The sequence below is a fragment of the Hyla sarda genome, chromosome 2 (genome assembly GCF_029499605.1).
Source record: "Hyla sarda isolate aHylSar1 chromosome 2, aHylSar1.hap1, whole genome shotgun sequence".
Classification (NCBI taxonomy): Eukaryota; Metazoa; Chordata; class Amphibia; order Anura; family Hylidae; genus Hyla; species Hyla sarda.
This window is the reverse complement of record NC_079190.1, coordinates 388,051,179-388,072,720: the sequence shown is the minus strand read 5'-3', so window position 1 is coordinate 388,072,720 and position 21,542 is coordinate 388,051,179. Positions and strand designations below refer to the sequence as shown.

Here is a 21,542-nt window from a genome sequence, read left to right as displayed (position 1 = left end):
ATAGCAAAAAAGTGTGAAACAACTGAAAATATGTCATATTCTAGATGGAAAGTGTCCCCAAGTGCAGCACAAAAACCATCAAGAGCTACAAAGTAACTGTCTCACATGTAGTGATGTCGCGAACATAACATTTTCGGTTCGCGAACGGCGAACGCGAACTTCTGCAAATGTTCGTGAACCGAGCGAACCGCCATTGACTTCAATGGGCAGGCAAATTTTAAAACCCACAGGGACTCTTTCTGGTCCCAATAGTGATTTAAAAGTTGTTTCAAGGGGACTAACACCTGGACTGTGGCGTGCCGGAGGGGGATCCATGGCAAAACTCCCATGGAAAATTACATAGTTGATGCAGAGTCTAGTTTTAATCCATAAAGGGCATAAATCACCTATTATTCCTAAATTCTTTGGAATAATGTGCTTTAGCCCCCTTTAGGCAGCACATAGAGCCCCCTTTAGGCATCACATAGTTAGATCCCCCCTTTAGGCAGCACATAGATTCCCCCATATTAGGCAGCACATAGTTAGAGCCCCCCTTTAGGCAGCACATAGGTAGAGCCTCCGTTTAGGCAGCACATAGAGCCCCCTTTAGGCAGCACATAGATCCCCCCTTTAGGCATCACATAGTTAGATCCCCCTTTAGGCAGCACATAGATTCCCCCATGTTAGGCAGCACATAGTTAGAGCCCCCCTTTAGGCAGCACATAGAGCCCCCTTTAGGCAGCACATAGATTCCCTCATATTAGGCAGCACATAGTTAGAGCCTCCCTTTAGGCAGCACATAGGTAGAGCCTCCGTTTAGGCAGCACATAGAGCCCCCTTTAGGCAGCACATAGATCCCCCCTTTAGGCATCACATAGTTAGATCCCCCTTTAGGCAGCACATAGATTCCCCCATGTTAGGCAGCACATAGTTAGAGCCCCCCTTTAGGCAGCACATAGAGCCCCCTTTAGGCAGCACATAGATTCCCTCATATTAGGCAGCACATAGTTAGAGCCTCCCTTTAGGCAGCACATAGATTACCCCATATTAGGCAGCACATAGTTAGAGCCTCCCTTTAGGCAACACATAGAGCCCCCTTTAGGCAGCACATATTTATATCCCCCTTTAGGCAGCTCATAGATTCCCCCATATTAGGCAGCACATAGTTAGAGCCCCCCTTTAGGCAGAACTGGTTTTATTTCACAGTCAAAAAAGGTATTTTTTTTTTTATTTGAACAACTTTCACACCAAATGTGATTTGCACTAGTGTGACACTGAGCAAAAAAGGTTGCCAGCGGAGTTCCCCTTTTAAGCAGAGGTCCCCAACCAGGGTGCCTCCAGCAGTTGCAATTCACACGGACTGACCTTATAGCCCTTTTAATACTGTAGTTAGTTGCTTGAAGGAAATTAAGTTTTACACCGGAGTACCCCTTTTAACCAGCGGTTCCCTCCCAACCAGGGTGCCTCCAGCTGTTGCAAGACACACAGACTGATATTTGAGCCCAAAAAAGGGCTTTTTTGGGTGCTGTCCTTAAAGCAGATGTTAGACTAGTGCTTTAGGAGTAAAGTGGACCCTGAATACACCACCTAGTCGCTTTCTCTATTACAGCAGGAGCAGCTTCTCTGTCCCTCCACTTTCTAAGCCTGCAGCATGCCGAATGAAGGTAAAATGGCGTCCGTGCAGGAGGTAGGAGGGTCTGGAAGGGAGGGACTGCTGCTGATTGGCTGTAATGTGTCTGCTGACTCTGACTCACAGGGTCAAAGTTTACCGCAATGTTAAAGTATAGGAGGCGAATCGAACTTCACATATGTTCGCCCGGCGATGCGACCGCGAACATGCTAAGTTTGCCGGGAACTGTTCGCCGGCGAACAATTCGCGACATCTCTACTCACATGTGGAGTGCCCCAGGAAAGGAAGACCAAGAGTAACGTCACCTCTGCTGCAGAGGATATGGTCATCCGAGTCACCTGCCTCAGAAATCGCAGGTTAACAGCAGCTCAGATTAGAGACCAGGTCAATGTCACACAGAGTTCTAGCAGCAGACACATCTCTAGAACAACTGTTAAGAGGAGACTTAAGAGGAGACTTAGGTTAAGTGTGAGGCCTTCATGGTAGAATATCTGCTAGGAAACCACTGCTAAGGAGGCAACAAGCAGAAGAGACCCGTTTGGGCTAAAGAACACAAACAATGGACATTAGACCAGTGGAAAACTGTACTTTAGTCTGATGAGTCCAAATTTGAGATCTTTGGTTCCAACCACCGTGTCTTTGTGCGATGCAGAAAAGGTGAACGGATGGACTCTACATGCCTGGTTCCCACCGTGAAGCATGGAGGAGGAGGTGTGATGGTGTGGGGGTGCTTTGCTGGTGACACTGTTGGGGATTTATTCAAAATTGAAGGCATACTGAACCAGCAAGGCTACCACAGCATCTTGCAGCAGCATGCTATTCCATCGGGTTTGCGTTTAGTTGGACCATCATTTATTTTTCAACAGGACAATGACCCCAAACACACCTCCAGGCTGTGTAAGGGCTATTTGACCAAAAAGGAGAGTGATGGGGTGCTGCGCCAGATGACCTGGCCTCCACAGTCACCGGACCTGAACCCAATCGAGATGGTTTGGGGTGAGCTGGACCGCAGAGTGAAGGTAAAAAGGGCCAACAAGTGCTAAGCATCTCTGGGAACTCCTTCAAGACTGTTGGAAGACCATTTCAGGTGACTACCTCTTGAAGCTCATCAAGAGAATGCCAAGAGTGTGCAAAGCAGTAATCAAAGCAAAAGGTGGCTAGAACCTAGAATATGACATATTTTCACACATTTTATGTCTATAATTCCACACGTGTTAATTCATAGTTTTGATGCCTTCAGTGTGAATCTACAATTTTCATAGTCATAAAAATAAAGAAAACTCTTAATGAGAAGGTGTGTCCAAACTTTTGGTCTGTACTGTATATATATATATATATATATATATATATATATATATATATATATAATATAAATATATATATAAATATTATTTTTTATTTATTTTTTATAACAAAAGGGGGTCTCAAAGCGACAAGCAAAGTAAGGCCTTTCTGCTTGCCATTTTAGGCTATGATAACACTGTTAAAAATGTGGGGAATGTCCGCTTACAAAATGCGGACAGACATTCCGCATATTTGCTTGTTTCAGCGGCGCAAGGATCGCTCAGAAATGCGCCCTCTCCATAGACGGCAATGCATTTCTGAGCGGAATCCGCTGAATCATTAAACAGGTTCAATGCTTCTGCGGACACTGGATGCGGGAGTTTCCGCTGCAGAAACATCTGTCACAGAAATCCCGCCATGTGCATAGTGCATCAGAATTTCATTGACTTCAATGGGGCTCTGCTGCAGTGGAATTTATGTGCTGAATATTCCTGCTTGGAATTTCCGCTTTGTAAGCATAGTCTTAATGTTATTTCAGCTGACACAATACCACAATATGGTGCCAAGATAATATTGCGTTTGCTATATACTAACCCCAAAAATACTATATTTGCTGAAACTGTAAGGCAGTGTTTTCCAAACAGTGTGTCTCCAGCTGTTGCAAAACTACAACTCCCAGCATGCCTGGAAAACACAGCTGGTAAGGCTTCATTCACACATTGCTGTTTTTATTGCACCTTTTATTTGGTGTGTATACAGGGGAACGTCTGCCCCTCTTCTGCGTATGACTAACATATTTTTGTTTCTATTTCCAGTGCTTTTAAAGCTTGCCATCCTAAGATCAAAAGCTTCTACTTTGCTGCTGACAATTTAGATGATATGAGCAGGTAACAAAACATGTCATGTATTTGTGTTATTTCAAAGGTTATCTATTCTTAGGAATGAGAGTTTTGTTTGTTATTCACCGAAGTGAATTTACTAGTTCCTGATCGCTTCATATGATAGCTGTTAAGATGTCAACATATCAGAATAATGGGACTTCATTTTATTGTACTGAACTGACTATAGGCACTCTTCTACTTTCTTTAGAGGGTAAATACATCCCCCAGCATGTGATACATACATTACGTTTTTGTTTTAGTGGAAAAGGGTTTGCATGCCCCAAAATGTATTGCATAATGCACACAAGCACAGCAATATTTTGTGTATGCTGTGGCTGGACAGCTCTGTCTGCCCAATTGTAGCAGTGGGAAATCTGCCACTACAAACGAACACACAGACCTACCCAGCCACAGCCGGGAGCTCGCTCGGCAGTCCCTCTGTGACTGCCGTCACCGCATCCGCAGTGTGAAGTACGCTGCGGATGCCCCCTGTGTGACATCATCCTTAGGGTATGTTCACATGCGCATATTTTCTGCTGCAGATTTGCTGTAGCAGATTTTGCTATCCATTAAAGTCAATGGGTAGCAAAATCTGCTAAAGCAAATCTGCAGCAGAAAATATGTACATGTGAATATACCCTTAGGGCTCGTTCACACGGGCGGATCCACAACGTATTTTACACTGCAGATATGCCAATGATGAACCTCTACAGTGTGTCTTAAATGTGCCTGCTCGTAGCGGCAATCCGCCGCTAAGAGCAGAAACACTGTGATGTGCAAGTGGCCACACGCATGCGCAATGTACTCTCACACATCGTGGCCGCCCCCCCCTGCTCCCTGAGCAAGGCTGAGAGCAGCCACGATGTGTGCGAGTATATGAGTGTGAATGAGCCTTTAACTCCTTTACCGCAAATGGACGTATATTTACATCCACTGCGGGCTCTTGCTGGATCTGTGGCATCTAAATCGGGAGATTACCGTTGCGGTTAGCTTAGTGGGCTGTACGGGACTGTCGCGGTGAAATTGCGGCATCCCAAACAGCTGGGAGGACAGCAGGAAGGTCCTTTCCTTGCTCCTCCGATCGGCGTTTGATTGCTCCAAGCCTGAGATCCAGGCTGGAGCAATCGAGCACAGATTACACTGACATAGCATTGTTCACTGTATGCAATCAAAGGATTTCATGTAATAGTCCCCTATGGGGACAAAAAAAAAAGTGTAAAAAAAAAAAAAGTGAATAAATGTGATTTAACCCCTTCCTGAATAAAAGATTGAATCACCCCCCCCCCTTTTCCCATCTAAAAAAAAATATATATGTAAACAAAAATAAAAATAATGTGGTATAACCGCATGCATGAATGTCCTAACTATAAAAATATAATGTTAATTAAACCGCACAGTCAATGGCGTACATGTAAAAAAAATTCCAATGTCCGGAATTGCATATTTTTGGTCACTTTGTATACTCCCCCCAAAAAAAAGTCTAAAATGGTACCGATACCATACAGAGATGTCAGCAAAGAGCACTGTGGTCATTATGTCAGCAGAGAGCTCTGTGTTTCAAAAATAAAACTATTTCCTCTGTAGTATACAGACCCTAAAAAGTACTGGAAAGATTAAGATTTTTTTTTATAGAAGTAATTTAAAAATCTGTTTAACTTTCTGGCACCAGTTGATTAAAAAAAAAAAAATAATGTTTTCCAAAGGGAGTACCCCCTTAATATGGGGGACTCAAATGTCAACTATAATGGAGGTCCCTTGTCTCCCCCCGTAGTATATAGCTCTATCACTCTAAATAAGATTTCTTTAAATGTTTCAAAGAGAGCAAACAACAGTTTCCAATGTTAAGCACTGTTGCTTCATTCCCCCTGTGGACAACAGAACCCTGTTCTCTTGATAAACGATGATTCTAGTGATTCAATACCCATTGGATAGATGTTTAATGTTAGAATTACCACTTTAAGTCTCTTAAAAACATTATTTGGGATTTGAGAATTTTTTTTTTCAAAGTGAGTATTTATTAAGTATTAGAAACACATTAGTTGCAGGAACATGGCAATACAGTGTAGTGCACTCCTCATGATGAGACATGGTGGTAACTGAACACTAACAGTGATGTCAGCACAATGAAGTCTAATAGTTCAAAATGTAAATCGTCAGAGCAAACAGATACATTGCGTAGATATCTTGTAAATCAACTACTACAATATGATGGTCACAAGCAGTATATGGAGAGAAAAATGAGGAGGTAGAAAATGAATAAGGAATTAAGAAATAGGAAGAGAAGAGAAATATGGGAGAAAGAAAGAGAAGAGAAAATAAATAAAGAAACACAAAGGGACGAACTGAGACAGCTGAGTAAAAGAAAGAATAAGAGAGGGGAAGGAAGCCATGAATAAGCGAGAGCGAGCTTACCTTGTGGAGGACACTTGACCAAGGACCCCTAGACCCTAACAGCAGTACAGACACGGAGAAGGTGCAAGTAATCACATAGAATTTACTTGTGAGCTGGTAAATTCAGGAGAGGCCATAAAATGTATCCATGGGCCCCATATACTTTGAAATTTATCAACCTGTCATTTATAATCTGCTGTAAGTTCTTCCATCCTGCAGATATGCAAGACTTCTTGAAGCCAGGACGAGATAGAAGGTGGTGAGGGCGATTTCAATAGCCTAGGTAAAACCATTCTGGCCGCAAGTAGGAGGAATTGTAGTAGACAAGACATGTGTCTTGGGATCGAAGTAGGTAGTATTGAGAGGAGGATCATCTCTGCCGTCTTTCGGAGAGGACTGGAAACCACATTCGGTGGCACATAGAGAGCGCCTTTTTCCAGTCTTCATCCAATAGAGGTAGCCCCAGTTTCTTCTCCCAAGATGTATGAAAAGATAGGGGGTCCGAGGAGGCCTCATCTAACAGGAGGGCATAGAGAACACTAATCTTATGAGGGACAGGCGAGGTGGAAAGACAGAGCCGTTCGAACTGTGTGAGAGTGCGATGAAGATTCAAATTGTCTAATGAGTGTGTTCCTGGCCAGTCAAGGCGCGGCAGAATATTCATTTTATAGATGGTAACCCGTCCCAGTCACAAGATGTCTCCACGCTCCCACCTGGTCATGTCAGTTTTCATAGTGCGTAGCAGGGGAAGGAAGTTGACCTTATAGGAGTCAGCTAAATCTGCAGGGACCTGCTCACCCATATACATCAAGGATGTAGTCTGCCATTTAAAAGGGTATGAGGCTTTCAGCATCCGAACCAGGTGCGCGGGCAGCATAATGTTAAGGGCTTCCATTTAAGAAGGGTTTAATTTATAATTACTATGAATTGAGAAGGAGCGGAGCATAGCCATTAGGGAAGGAGGGAGGTGATTGGGGTAGAGAGATACAGTAAGAGATCATCGGCATATGCTGAACATATAGAGTGGCACGAAGGAAGGACGGGGCCCTTTATATTAGGATTATGGTGTATATCCACCAAAAGGTGTTCTATACAGAGCAAGTGGAGAGAGGGGGCATCCCTGCCTCGTGCCATTCCTGATGTCAAATGGGCATGATAGCTGACCGTTGAGGCGAATCTAGGCTTGGTGGCAAGAATAAAAGGCCATTATGCACGACTTCATCACGGCACCCAGGCCTATTTGGGAAAGCGTGGCTGCCAAAAACCTCCAATCCACCTGGTCAAAGGCCTTCTCCTTGTCCAAAGACAGCAAAAGGAGGGGAACTTTATGACGTCGAGCAAGATATATTAAAAAGAAGGCATAAAGAGTATTCTCTTAATCCGGGTGGTTCAGAGAGTTCACGTGATCAGCCAAGCGGTTGGTGATGTGTTTAGCAAACAGTTTTGTATCACTATTGAGTAAAGAGATTGGACGGTAGCTATAGCATTGTTGGGGATCCTTTCTCGGTTTTGGGATGGCCGTGATTAAAGGCACGCATTTTGGCAGTTGTAGTTTTGCAACAGCTTGAGGTACATTAGTTGGGAAACACTGTCTTAGAAGCCTTCCAAGGCATTGTATCACAACTAGGGTTCCTCCAGTTGTTGCAAAACTACAACTGCCAGAATGCCTAGACAGCCAAAGGCTGTTTGAGCAGGCTGAGAGTTATAGTTTTGCAACCGCTGAAGGCACCCTGGTTGGGAAACACTCACTCACTGTCATACCAGGCTACCTAACTTATCTACATACATGCCTACCTAACTGTCTAGCTACATACCTGACTACCTACCTTCTTACTTAAAAAAAAACTGGCTACCTAACTACCTGGCTGGTTACCTACCTACATATCTGACTACTTGGCTACTTACGTGCCCATATTTACTGAACGGGACACCAAGGGGGCAGTTTTTTATAGTATGGAGGCCTATAGATGGGAAGATTGTGTAGAGGAGGGCACTGGAAAAATGTGGCGTCTAACATGTTTGTCCTGCAGATGCCGAAGAGATGACATTTTGGCTGGAAGAAACAGTCATGTTGTTCTGATCCGAATGGAGAAGAAAAGGAAAGAGGACGCAACTGATCAGAAAAGATGCCATCTGTGAGCCCCTAGATGTAATTTCATGGCTACATTCACACCGGTGTATTTTCTGCTGCAGATTTGCTTTAGTAGATTTTGCTGCCCACTGACTGCTACGGCAAATGTCCAGCAGAAAATATGCAAGTGTAAATGTTCCCTTAATCACTTATGGAGTCCAGCTCCAAAGTTTTTGTGTTCATATCAAGGCTGAAGATTTCTTGCACCATATAACAGAAAGTGCTTTTTTTTATAGTGCAATAAATCTTCAACCCTGATTTGAACACCGAAACCTTGGAGTTGTGTTGTTACATTCTTTGTCTTTCTGTACTGTGTACAGCTGGTATCTACCTCCTATGTGGTCCTGTATATAATCACTTACATGGTATACTGATCCTGTGTACAGCTGGTATCTACCTCCTATGTGGTCCTGTATATAATCACTTACATGGTATACTGATCCTGTGGACAGCTGGTATCTACCTCCTATGTGGTCCTGTATATAATCACTTACATGGTATACTGATCCTGTGTACAGCTGGTATCTACCTCTGTATGGTGAATGTATTTGGGAATATGGTCTTTTGTCTAGTTTATTTTATTTAGTAAAAAATAGTGTTATTAGTCGTCATTGTATGGCGGTATTATTTGTTCCTACTGTTAACACACATAACTAGCAGTGTGCACGTGTTTCATTTTGTTTGGAGATGCTAACCATTTTGTTTTTTTGAACTGGTATTATTGGTAATATTGGTCTTAGTTTTGGTTAGATATGGTCACTAACAGTATGACGGTATTATGTATGGTGATAATATTTCTCCTTGTATACTGTGTGCGATTGGGTATGAATGAGGGTGTGGTTAGGGATGTGACTGGGGTGTGGTTAGGGACATGGCAGGGGTGTGGTTAGGGGAGTGGCTTGGGCTATGGGCTCTAGCCCCTGGTCTTTTGCAGACCTAGCAATGCCCCTGGTTGGCATTAAGCTGTTTACCATAAGAAAAAATTGCATAAAGCTTCATTTAAAAACTTGTCTATGAAATTCTGAAGATCACATCATGGTAGCTGACCTGCCAAAATTGCAGTCATCACGAACAGGACTCAATGGTGTGGGAGCAGCAGATAGACATGTAAAATATATGCCATTTTTCAGCCAATAGAGGTATTTCTGCCAACACTGTTAGAAATCATAAATTCTCAGAGATAAAGGGTTTTTGAAGACAGGATGTAATGTCGCAAATGACTGACCTGTTTCTCATTTTGGTAAGAAAAATTATTTTCCAGCTTCTTTCTACTTAAAAGCAGTATTACAGTCCAAAGAATAATTCAGACTCAATGAGTCATGGCTTTAGATTACAGGATACAACCCCATAGAATGACTTCAAACTTAGGCTACATAAATGCACAATTAAAGGTAGAAGAGAATTGGCTTATGTGGTTTGTCGCTATACTATGCTGCCTAGGTAAGGGACAGCAAAGTATGAAGACAGGTCTATAGCACTATTGAAGTATCGTGGCAGTTGACTAAAAAGAGCGATTAGAAACTTAAGTGAAATTCTGGGCAAGTAAACATTAAAGGGGTACTCCGCTGGAAAACTATATATATTTTTTTTTATCAACTGGTGCCAGAAAGTTAAACAGATTTGTAAATTACTTATATTTAAAAATTTTAATCCTTCTAGTACTTATCAGCTGCTGTATGCTCCACAGGAATTTCATTTCTGTCTGACCACAGTGCTCTCTGCTCACACCTCTGTCCATGTCAGGAACTGTCCAGAGCAGGATAGGTTTGCTAGGGGTATTTGTTCCTGCTCTGAACAGTACCTGGCATGGACAGAGGAAATTAAAATCCAGACAGAAAGTAAATTAAAAAATTACTTCCTGTGGAGCATTTAGCAGCTGATAAGTACTGGAAAGATTAAGATTTTTAAATAGAAGTAATTTACAAATCTGTCTAACTTTTTGGAACCAGTTGATCTGAAAAAATTTCATTTTCCACCAGAGTACCCCTTTAAGATCCCCAAGCTGTTTATGGCTAGATCCAATTGGAATGCTAGCAAGAAGATCAGTTTTCATTGTTCACATACTGTGGGCTATTGGCTTTCCTTGCCCTTTAAGAAACAAATGCTGTTATCTAGTGTTTCATCATTTTAACAGTAAAATGCACCATATTAATAAATTACGGAACAATAGCACATAAATGGATATTTTCTAGAAATGACAAGATAGGTGATATCGTTTCTGACCAACCTCTCCCTACGGTAGTCACCATTCAAAAAGTATTTTAAGGTATTTTGCTAATTCATTGTTAACTGTACTCGACTACCATTATAAAGTCAAACTAGGTACTGTAGAAAGGATTGGCCTATTTATTGAAAAGGAAAAACTAAAATAATTCATGGACATACATCTTCAAATATTTCTGATGCTCTGTTTTCAAAATACACTGCTCAAAAAAAAAAAAGGGAACACAAAGATAACACATCCTAGATCTGAATGAATGAACTAATCGTATGAAATACTTTCATCTTTACATAGTTGAATGTGCTGACAACAAAATCACTCAAAAATTATCAATGGAAATCAAATTTATCAACCCATGGAGGTCTGTATAGGGAGTCACACTCAAAATCAAAGTGGAAAACCACACTACAGGCTGATACAACTTTGATGTAATGTCCTTAAAACAAGTCAAAATGAGGCTCAGTAGTGTGTGTGGCCTCCACGTGCCCTTATGACCTCCCTACAATGCCTGGGCATGCTCCTGATGAGGTGGTGGATAGTCTCCTGAGAGATGTCCTCTCAGACCTGGACTAAAGCATGATGTCCCAGATGTGCTCAATTGGATTCAGGTCTGGGGAAGGGACGGGCCAGTCCATAGCATCAATGCCTTCCTCTTGCAGGAACTGCTGACACACTCCAGCCACATGAGGTCTAGCATTGTCTTGCATTAGGAGGAACCAGGGCCAACCGCACCAGCATATGGTCTCACAAGGGGTCTGAGGATCTCATCTCGGTTCCGAATGGCAGTCAGGCTACGTCTGCCAAGCATATAGAGGGCTGTGCGGCCCCCCAAAGAAATGCCACCCCACACCATTACTGACCCACCTCCAAACCGGTCACTCTGGAGGATGTTGCAGGCAGCAGAACATTCTCCACAGCATCTCCAGCTTTCATTTGTGAAGAGCACAGGGCGCCAGTGGCAAATTTGCCAATCTTGGTGTTCTCTGGCAAATGCCAAACGTCCGGCATGGTGTTGGGCTGTAAGTCCAACCCCCACCTGTGAACGTCGGACGCTCATACCACCCTCATGGAGTCTGTTTATGACTGTTTGAGTGGACACATGCACATTTGTGGTGTGCTGGAGGTCATTTTACAGGGCTCTGGCAGTGCTCCTCCTGCTCCTCCTTGCACAAAGGCAGAGGTAGCCGTCCTGCTTCTGGGTTGTTGTCCTCCTATGGCCTCCTCCACGTCTCCTGATGTACTGGCCTGTCTCCTGGTAGCGCCTCCATACTCTGGACACTACGCTGACAGACACAGCAAACCTTCTTGCCACAGCTCGCATTGATGTGCCATCCTGGATGAGCTGCACTACCTGACCACTGGAACGGAAGTCCGTGACGTCAGGACTCTGCCCCGTGTGACATCACACCCTGTCCCCTCAAAGCAAGTCTATGGGAGGGGGCGTGACGGCCGTCACGCCCCCTCCCATAGACTTGCATTGAGGGAAGGGGACGGGGCATGATGTCACACGGGGGCAGAGTCCTGACGTCACAGACTTCCGTTCCAGTGGTCGCGACCGAGACCCTCCAGCGCTTCCGGACAATAAACAGGTGGGTGCTGCATGCAACATTGCGGGGGTCCCCAGCGGCGGGACCCCCTCAGTCAGACATCTTATCCCCTATCCTTTGGAAAGGGGATAAGATGTCTAGGGTTGGAGTACCCCTTTAATTGTGTTTAAAGTTTTAGAGAGACACATTTTAACATGCACAAAAAGCCACCCAGACACAAAATCCAGGGCACAGTAACTTTTTTGAATTACTGAATACATAACAATATTATGATGATGATGATTATTATTATTATTACTGTTATTGTTGTTATTATTATTACTACTATTATGATTATTGTTAATATTATTTTCCATTTTACTTGTTCTATTCCTTTCCGACACCTAAAATCCCAGATGGGAGGAAACATTTAACCTTTGAATGGAATGAATGCTGTTGTTTCCTTCTTTATTTGCTTTTAACAATACAACTCCTATAACTATCTATGGTAGTGAAATGCACTTTGGATGAACTTGCTTTGTTTTTTATATACCCAGCAGTACATGGTTTATCGCCGGGATATGACCTGTAACAAGATCTTATTGGCTCTTAGCTAGAACTGCCAGAAGCTGTCATATGACAGGGACTCCTCCAGCCAAAGCATTAGAACAGCTGATATCACCATTCCTCCAAATAGTCTCAGGATGACTTGCAAATTCACAGAGATTCTTCTTTAGTGTCAGAAGAACCTATGGAACAAACTGCTCAACATTAAGGGAGATTTATCAAAACCTGTGCAGAGGAAAATTTGCCCAGTTGCCCATAGCAACCAATCATATTGTTTCTTTCATTTTTAACAAGGCCTCTGTAAAATGAAAGAATCAGAACGACAGCTCTCCTCCCCCTCTCACGGGCCTGGTCAGCAGCGTCCTTGACCGTGTGTGCGCACGAAGAAAGAAAATGGTCCAGCACTGGTTTGCAGGTAAAAACAGCTTCTTCTTTAATGGGTCAAATCAGACAAGACAACATAGCCGACGCGTTTCGGACCTACACTTGGTCCTTAGCCATGACTAAGGACCAAGTGTAGGTCCGAAACGCGTCGGCTATTTTGTCTTGTCGGATTTGACCCAATAAAGAAGAAGCTGTTTTTACCTGCAAACCAGTGCTGGAACGTTTTCTTTCTTCTGCAAAATGAAAGAAGCAATCTGATTGGTTGCTATGGGCAACTGGGAAAATTTTCCTCTGCACAGGTTTTGATAAATCTCCCCCATTGAGCCTACATTTTTAGCTTCTATACACTTTTTACTTCTTTTTAGCATTGTTTTCCATATGTCAAGAGTCAAATAGGCATCAGTCGTGTATTCTTGACCACCTAAAGTGCAATTTTGAAGCCTGCATTTTAAATGTATCCAATGAACAAGAGCGAAGGAGTAATGCTATATGTATGTGAACATTGCATCTAATATATATATATATATATATATATATATATATAGATTTGTTTGCAGATGAAAAACCTTAGATAGTGTTGCTACTTCTCTTTAAAGGGGTACTCTGGTGGGAAAAAAAATTCATAATCAACTGGTGCCAGAAAGTTAAACAAATTTGTAAATTACTTCTATTAAAAAATCTTAATATTTCCAGTACTTATTAGCTGTTAAATACTATAGAGGAAATTATTTTCTTTTTGGAACACAGTGCTCTCTGCTAACATCATGACCACAGTGCTCTCTGCTGAAATCTCTGTCCATTTTAGGAACTGTCCAGAGCAGCATATGTTTGCTATGGGGATTTTCTCCTACTCTGGACAGTTCTTAAAATGGACAGAGATGTCAGCAGAGAGCACTGTGGTCATGATGTCAGCAGACAGCTCTGTGTTCCAAAAAGAAAACCATTTCCTCTGTAGTATTCAGCAGCTAATAAGTACTGGTAGGATTAAGATTTTTTATTAGTAGTAATTTACTAATCTGTTTAACTTTCTGGCACCAGTTGATAAAAAAAAAAAAAAAAAAGTTTTCCACGGGAGTACCCCATTTAAAGGGGCTATCCAGGAATAGAAAAGCTAATTTCTTTCAAAAAATGCTCCCCATCTGTCTCCAGGTTGGGTGGGATTCTGCAGCTCATTTTGCCAAGTTGTAATACCACACACAACTTGGGGACAGAAATGGAGCTGTTTTGACAAAAAGATATTATCTCTGTTTTTCTATTCCTGGATAACCCCCTTAAGTGGTTAAAAAAAAAAAAAAAAAAAAGATAAACAAAAAGGTATAAATATATATTCCAGAATACAGGTGCATTGCTTTTTAAGTTTGGCAGAGAGTTGTGTGTCTTGTTTGGCTGAGCAGTGCATCAATGCATAAAGTTCAGTCCTTTGTGTACTTTATTAGCTTTGTTTGTGTACTTTATTAGCCTTTCTTCTAAATTATTTTTGGTGCAATCTTTTTTAAATCCTTTTTAAATTGTGTTAAATTTGTAAAACATATTAGATTTTTTTTATATATCTTTGACTTTGTTCCTTTGATTGTTTTTCCATTTTTAGGTGGATCAGTAGAGTTAACCTTGCTGCTTCTGGTTATGCAGAAAGAGAACGGATCAAACCAGATCAAGGTAGATGGAGAATATTTTCTGTATAAACACTCAGGTTACAGGAGGGGAAAATGGTCTGCTTATTCTTTCTTCTCAGTCTGCACAATTTACTTTAATGGGGTTGGAAAGAAATACCAGATAAAGCTCCCAACAAAACTAGTGCTGTTTTTTGGGTAGAAGGCAATCCCTATGCTCCAGTTTCAAACAATCTTTTTAAGAGAAAAGCCTTAAATTATTAGTATAAGAAGTGACTAGAAAGGTTGTAATATATCTTACAAGAGGAAATGCTTATTTCACCACTTATCAGACATTTCTCGGTATTCCCCTACCTCCTGCACTCGTTGTCAGTTCACTGGAAGAATCTGTGTGCAGAGCGGCAGAGATAAAGATGGATTATGAGCTCACTGAGAGATCAGATTATAGATGTATTCACAGCTACTGTTCCTTCATGCTGCAGCTTCTGTGTGTGTGGAAAGAATTAGGGGGAGCTGGATCTCCTCTTCAGTGTATGTGCGGTTAATGGGAGACATCATAGCAGCTAAGCCCAACCTACTCTAAAGCTGAACTTGGAAAAAACAAACAATTAGAGGGTAAGCCTGCAGAGGGGGTAAACTGCTGATAAATGCCATATATTAGTAATATAATGGTCACAGATACTGTTATTCATCATGTAAACATCACAGCTAATTCTGAAACAAGATGTCAAATGACAGGGCATATTGAAATCCATCTGAACAATCTGTTAATCCGGGACAGAAATCAGACACGCAGCAGAATAGCCCCATATAATGTAACTAACCCATGTTAAAGGAGTACTCCACTGCTCAGCGTTTGGAACAAACTGTTCCGAATGCTGGAGCCGACACCGGGAGCTCGTGACATCATAGCCCCGCCCCCTCATGACATCACACCCCGCCTTCTCAATGCAAGTCTATGGGAGGGGGCGTGACGGCCGTCACGCCCCCTCCCATAGACTTGCATTGAGGGGGCATGGTGTGACGTCGTGAAGGGGCGGGGCTATGACGCCACGAGCTCCCGGCGCCTGCTCCAGTGTTCGGAACAGTTTGTTCCAAACGCTGAGCAGCGGAGTACCCCTTTAAAGACTGCCCACTGCTGATTCTGCATCACAAACAGACTTGTACGTTTTTTTTTCCACCACACGTGAACTACAACACAGATCCCTTTGATAATGGGGATCAGAATTGGTTTAAATAAATAAATTTGTGAATGTACCCACATACTTTACGGAAAAGACATATTGCTTCTCATATCAGTGTTTTGAGCAAAGTTTGCTTTAAATCTCTGCTGACAAGTGTATTACAGTTTTCATGTTTCTTATTAGAGATGAGCGAACTTACAGTAAATTCGATTCGCCACGAACTTCTCGGCTCGGCAGTTGATGACTTATTCTGCATAAATTAGTTCAGCTTTCAGGTGCTCCCGTGGGCTGGAAAAGGTCGATACAGTCCTAGGAGACTCTTTCCTAGGACTGTATCCACCTTTTCCAGTCCACCGGAGCACCTGAGAGCTGAACTAATTTATGCAGGAAAAGTCATCAACTGCCGAGCCGAGAAGTTTGTGACGAATTGAATTTACTGTAAGTTCGCTCATCTCTATTTCTTATAGTTGCAAAGTCAAAATTTTCCCTCTTCCGGTAATACAGAAATAACACCTACCCAGTTTATCCAACCCTTACAGGGTCCATATAAAAATAGACATTGCCTGCAAGATGAGGTGGCCTTTGGACATGTGTGGGTGGTCAGTTAAAGGGAATCTGTCACTATATTTATGCTGTCCTGTCTGAGGACAACATGAAGTCGTGACAAGACGCTGATCTGAGCGGCCAGTCTCTTATTTAGAATATGCTGCAGTTTTGCTAAACGCAATGTGATACAGGAATCCGATGTATTCATAAGATGTGGGCTCCCTGCCTTCCTGCGGCTGGTTGACAGCATTCTACCTGTGCAAAGTTTGGTGGTCAATCTTTGCAGGCAAAAGGAGTCAAAGGAGGGACGGGTGGTTAGGGGGGTTTACAGGAAATTCTAATATGCAATTCGCAAACCAGCCTAAGAACAGCCCAAAAAAAGTCTCAAAACAGAGGGATTTTATGGACAAGAAAATGCCTAAAATAAGTTACTTAGGCTTAATTTATATCTGTAGTAATTACTGATATAAAACAAAACTACTTGTGCACTTCAATGAGGGAAAAAGACCGGACAAGTACTCCTTACAAAAGAAAGGACTAATATGGAGGTGCCCATATACCTACAATGGCTGGCAGCCAAATGTTTATTTAGCAAAATGCTATTTCTTCCATTTATACACATGAATGTTTAGTTCGGCTGAGAGTTCATGTGCTCTGAATGGGTAGAGTGGAGTAAGCCGCTGTCAGACAGCTCTGGCTTTGGCTTCTTTTTGTGAAAATAAAAGGGCCAGTCAGTGGAAATCCATCATCTGTTGTTGAGGTCTGTCTGGAGTTCTTCATACACGATAGATGGTTGGTCAGTCTGATGAAATCAGCAGGTATGGCTAACTTTTCACTTATCTGTCTGGGGCCTTGAAGGGGTACTCCGCCCCTAGACATCTTATCCCCTCTTCAAAGGATAGGGGATAAGATGTCTGATTGCTAGTCCCGCCACTGGTTACCCCTGCGATCTCCCTGCTACACCCGGTGTTCGTTTAGAGCGTCGGGTGCATCGCCAGAGGCTCGTGACGTCACGGCCAATCCCCACTCTTGATGTCACAGTCACGCCCCTTCAATGTAAGCCTCCGCCCCGCATCGCCAGTCATCCAGCACGGAGCGAAGCTCAATCCATGCATCGGATGTCTGGGGTGCCGCAGTCAAGATTGTGGGGGTTCCCAGTGGCGGAATTCCCGTGATCAGACATCTTAACCCCTGTCCTTTAGATAGGGGATAAGATGTCTAGGGGCGGAATATCCCTTTAAGAAGGTACTCCAGGGGGAGTTTTATTTTTAATAAAGTTGTCCAGGCTGTCTGCTATAAAAATATAAACCTTTACTTGCCTGGCAGTATTGCTGCTCCAGCCCCCTATGTGATCCTCTTCCTGGTGCCGGGGCTTAATACATCACATTGCCTCTTAGCCAATCACTGTCTGAGGCAGGGCACCACTGCGGTCAGGGATTCTCAGAATTGCGCTGTGATGCATCAATTCCTGGAACCAGAAACAGGGAATCAACTTTATAAAAAAAAATATATATATATATCCACTGGAGTACTCCTTTAAGAGACTTGAAAATGATTTACAGAATAATCTGGTCTAGAAAATGGGTGGTCTTCTCAAAGAGGTGGCCTTTCACTCTAGACCAATGAAATACAGCGAAACTTCTTTGTGGCGGCCATTGAAAATTGCAACAGAAAATGTTCTTTTAGAGGAGTGGTCCCCTCGCAGGGGAGGGCTAATATACTTAGACTAACATCAAATTTAATTTACAGAAATATGTGGTCTAGTACATGGGTGGTCTTCTCAAAGAGGTCTTCCTTTATAGAGGTTTCACTGTAGCTGAAAAAAAAAGTATGATTCGTTGTTCTTTTAGACTGTGTTGTGTATTGTATGTCACTGTGTGTTACAGACTACTGGAGTGAAAGTGACCAAGAAGAACCAGAGACCCCATCAACTCCTAAACAAGATAGCCCGCCACCGCCCTATGACACATACCCAAGGCCAGCAACAGTAAGTACATTAACCCAAATTTATCAGTCTGTTAGAAATAAGAATTGGTTGGAATTGGTCTGTTAGAAATAAGAATTGAAATAAGAATTGTGGTTGGTTGTTATGGACAAGTCACACCAGGTCTTTTCTCCAACAGATTGAGTAATCTGGGACTATATCTATTAGTTTATATTTACACACTTAAACTCTATTCAAATTCTGAGGGTGTCTAAAAGGTGTAAGTGTTAATGGAAAGTCCAGCTTTGGCATTATATTTAAGTACATTTCCAGTGATCTGAACAAAACAACTGTCTTGATATGACACACTCTTTACCATCGTTTTAACTTTTTCCTATGTTATACAGTAGTTTTATACTGATTTCTGTGAGGGTACACAAGTAAATGGACTCCATGCCATTAACTTCCCTGGAAATGTCATCAAAAACTTTGGTGCCCAGCATTGACAGTCCTATAGACTTTGACTGGCATGATGTATGCAACTTCCACTTCTAGTATTTCTAATATTTGAGCTAAGAAAAAGGAAGAGCCAAGTCACATAGTATTTAGTTTATGTTGTATTGGAGCCTTAATGTGACCTCCTTAAAGGGGTACTCCGCCCCTTGCATCTTATCCCCTATCCAAAGGGTGTGCTCTGTGCAGTAATGATAGCGGGGTGCTGCAGCGGAGATCCCGGGGGTCCCCAGCAGCGGGACCCCGGCGATCGCCAGGGTCCCGCTGCTGGGGACCCCCGGGATCTCCGCTGCGGCACCCCGCTATCATTACTGCACAGAGCACACCCTTTGGATAGGGGATAAGATGCAAGGGGCGGAGTACCCCTTTAAAGGCAAAATTTTACCTTTAAAGGTGTACTCCGCCCCGAGACATCTTAACCCCTATCCAAGGGACCCTCACGATCTCTGTGCAGCACCCGGCTTTGTTTAGAATGCAGCCACGCCCCCTTGTGCGGTCACACGATGCCCCCTCAATGCAAGTCTATGGTAGGTGGCATGGCAGCAGCCTCCCATAGACTTGCATTGAGGGGGCATGGCTGTGACGTCACGACCACCGCTGCCCGATCCAAGCGTTCGGAACAAAATGTTCCGAACGCTGGGGCAGCGGAGTACCGCTTTATGATACTTTGAACTGCAGGTGAAATTCTGCCTGTACAAGACTATTGATATACCATGAAGTAATTAACGTATTGCCTCTTTATTTCTTTTGCAGATGTCATGTGCTAGCCCCTTTGTGGAACAGAAACACGGCAGATTATCTTCCACTGAAACCTCACAGTCCCAATCTTCCCATGAGGAATACCGTCAGGAACCAGCAGGAAGCACCACTGATTCTCCAGTGCGCAAAACTGCCAGCCAAAGACGATCTTGGCAAGATTTAATTGAGACACCATTGACCAGCTCAGGACTTCACTATCTTCAGACTCTTCCTCTGGATGACTCTGTGTTTACTGACCCAGGGGTGGCATCTCCAGATCACAGGCGGCAGTCTACACTTCCAGCGGCAAAATGCCATCAACAAGATCATTATGGCCCATTTCCCTTAGTTGAAGGGAACAGGTTACAAGTACTGAGTAGCAGTGGGGCTAAACCACGCAGTTTTACACTACCAAGAGATGCAGGTTTAAGCCATTGTGCTCCACTGTCCCCAGTGAGTATAGTGGAACCAACAGAACTTCCTCAGAAAGAAGAACCTGAAGAGCAAGGCCCGTCACAAGAGCCGGAACGACCAGATGAAGCAAGTAAGTACACAATTTGTTCCTTAGCACAAAGGATGCCAACGTAGATAGTCTTAATGCATCAAATAGAGACATATGAATGAACTAAACATGTCATGGCTCACCAAACCCCATTTAAACAAATATCTACTATAGTAACTCCATTCAAAGCCTGACATTACATCCTTCTACAATAGGCACTTGGTGAACACAAAGAGCACAATGCTTGGGAAGTGATTCATTACACAATTATAGCCACCTCAAAGAGGTAATAGCAGCCATTCTCCGAAGCATTTACATTTACATTCCCCTTTACTCCAGGTAATGGATTCTCTTTTAAGACACATAATTGATCCTTTTATAGCAAAGAGCTGAAATCACAGTTGGACGGACCCTGCACCAAACTGTTTATTGGTGTCATTTAGTGTTTCCATACATAGAAGATGCTTTTTTCTTACACCGTTCTTAACCTACAGCGCACACTCGGAATGCATCTTCCCACATCTGTACATATGTGAGTTAGGGTTGCCACCTTTCTTGCCAAAAAAATACCGGCCATGCTAATTTGCATAATTAATTATATATGTGTGACATCACAGGATACACATATGCGGGGGAAATTTTGTCTTATTCTGACCCCTATGACTTTTTTATTTCTCCTTATACAGGGCTGTATGAGAGCTCATTTTTTGCGCCCTGATTTTTGTTTTGATGTGACCTTTTGATTGCTGTTTTTTTAATTGAATTCGGGAGTTACAGTTAGTTACTAACTACAACTCCCAGCATGCCCTGATACAGCCTGTGGCTCAGCAGCTGCCACAAATGAGAATTACAACTCCGAGCATGTTGGACTATATATTAGTATATAGTATAGGTCAGTGTTTCCTAATCAGGGTGCCTCCAGCTGCTGCAAAACTACAAATCCCAGCATGCCCGAACAGCCAACGGCTGTCCGGGCATGCTGGGAGTTGTAGTTTTGCCACAGCTGGAGGCGCTCTGGTTGGGAAACACTAGTATAGTGTAACATTCTGGGAGTTGGAGGATTGGTTGGATGAATATTAACCACTGCATTGCCGGTATTTCTAATGTAAAAATACCGGCTGTGCCGGTAAAATACCGGCCAGGTGGCAACCCTAATGTGAGTGTAGTCTGTCTCCACAAGACACACAGCAGTCTGTACAAGCCAATGTCTCTCATTTGATGTTTTTCTGTGCAATATACTGTTTGTTTATGCTTCAAGCTAATTGCCTATGTTGTAATGTTTTTGTTGATCAATGTGTTCATCTTGTACGGAAATTTATTATGAGTTGATAGGGGGTTGAGATCCAAGTAGCTTCTTTTGTATATGAGATGTAGCAGCCTATGATTATAAAAATAAAGTGTTATGTTTGGAGTTAAATGTTTTTTTCTGGACAATCTGCATAAAGCTGAACTTGCAATGCGCTAGACTGATAGGCCCTGGAATCCCTGTTTATGGTCTGTATTCCTGGTCATCTGGGACAGTGAAAGAGAC

At 42.8% G+C, this 21,542-nt stretch overlaps 1 protein-coding gene across 5 annotated transcripts in view; it reads left to right on the top strand.

The window, feature by feature from the left end:
* CNKSR2 (connector enhancer of kinase suppressor of Ras 2) overlaps nt 1–21,542 on the top strand; it is a 422,316-nt gene that overhangs the window by 339,592 nt on the left and 61,182 nt on the right. For all 5 annotated transcript variants that reach the window (XM_056558612.1, XM_056558614.1, XM_056558611.1 and 2 more), the window contains 4 exons: nt 3,709–3,780; nt 14,583–14,650; nt 18,221–18,321; nt 19,525–20,053. In XM_056558612.1, coding sequence (XP_056414587.1) covers nt 3,709–3,780; nt 14,583–14,650; nt 18,221–18,321; nt 19,525–20,053 — 770 coding nt within the window. The remainder of the gene's footprint in view (nt 1–3,708; nt 3,781–14,582; nt 14,651–18,220; nt 18,322–19,524; nt 20,054–21,542) is intronic.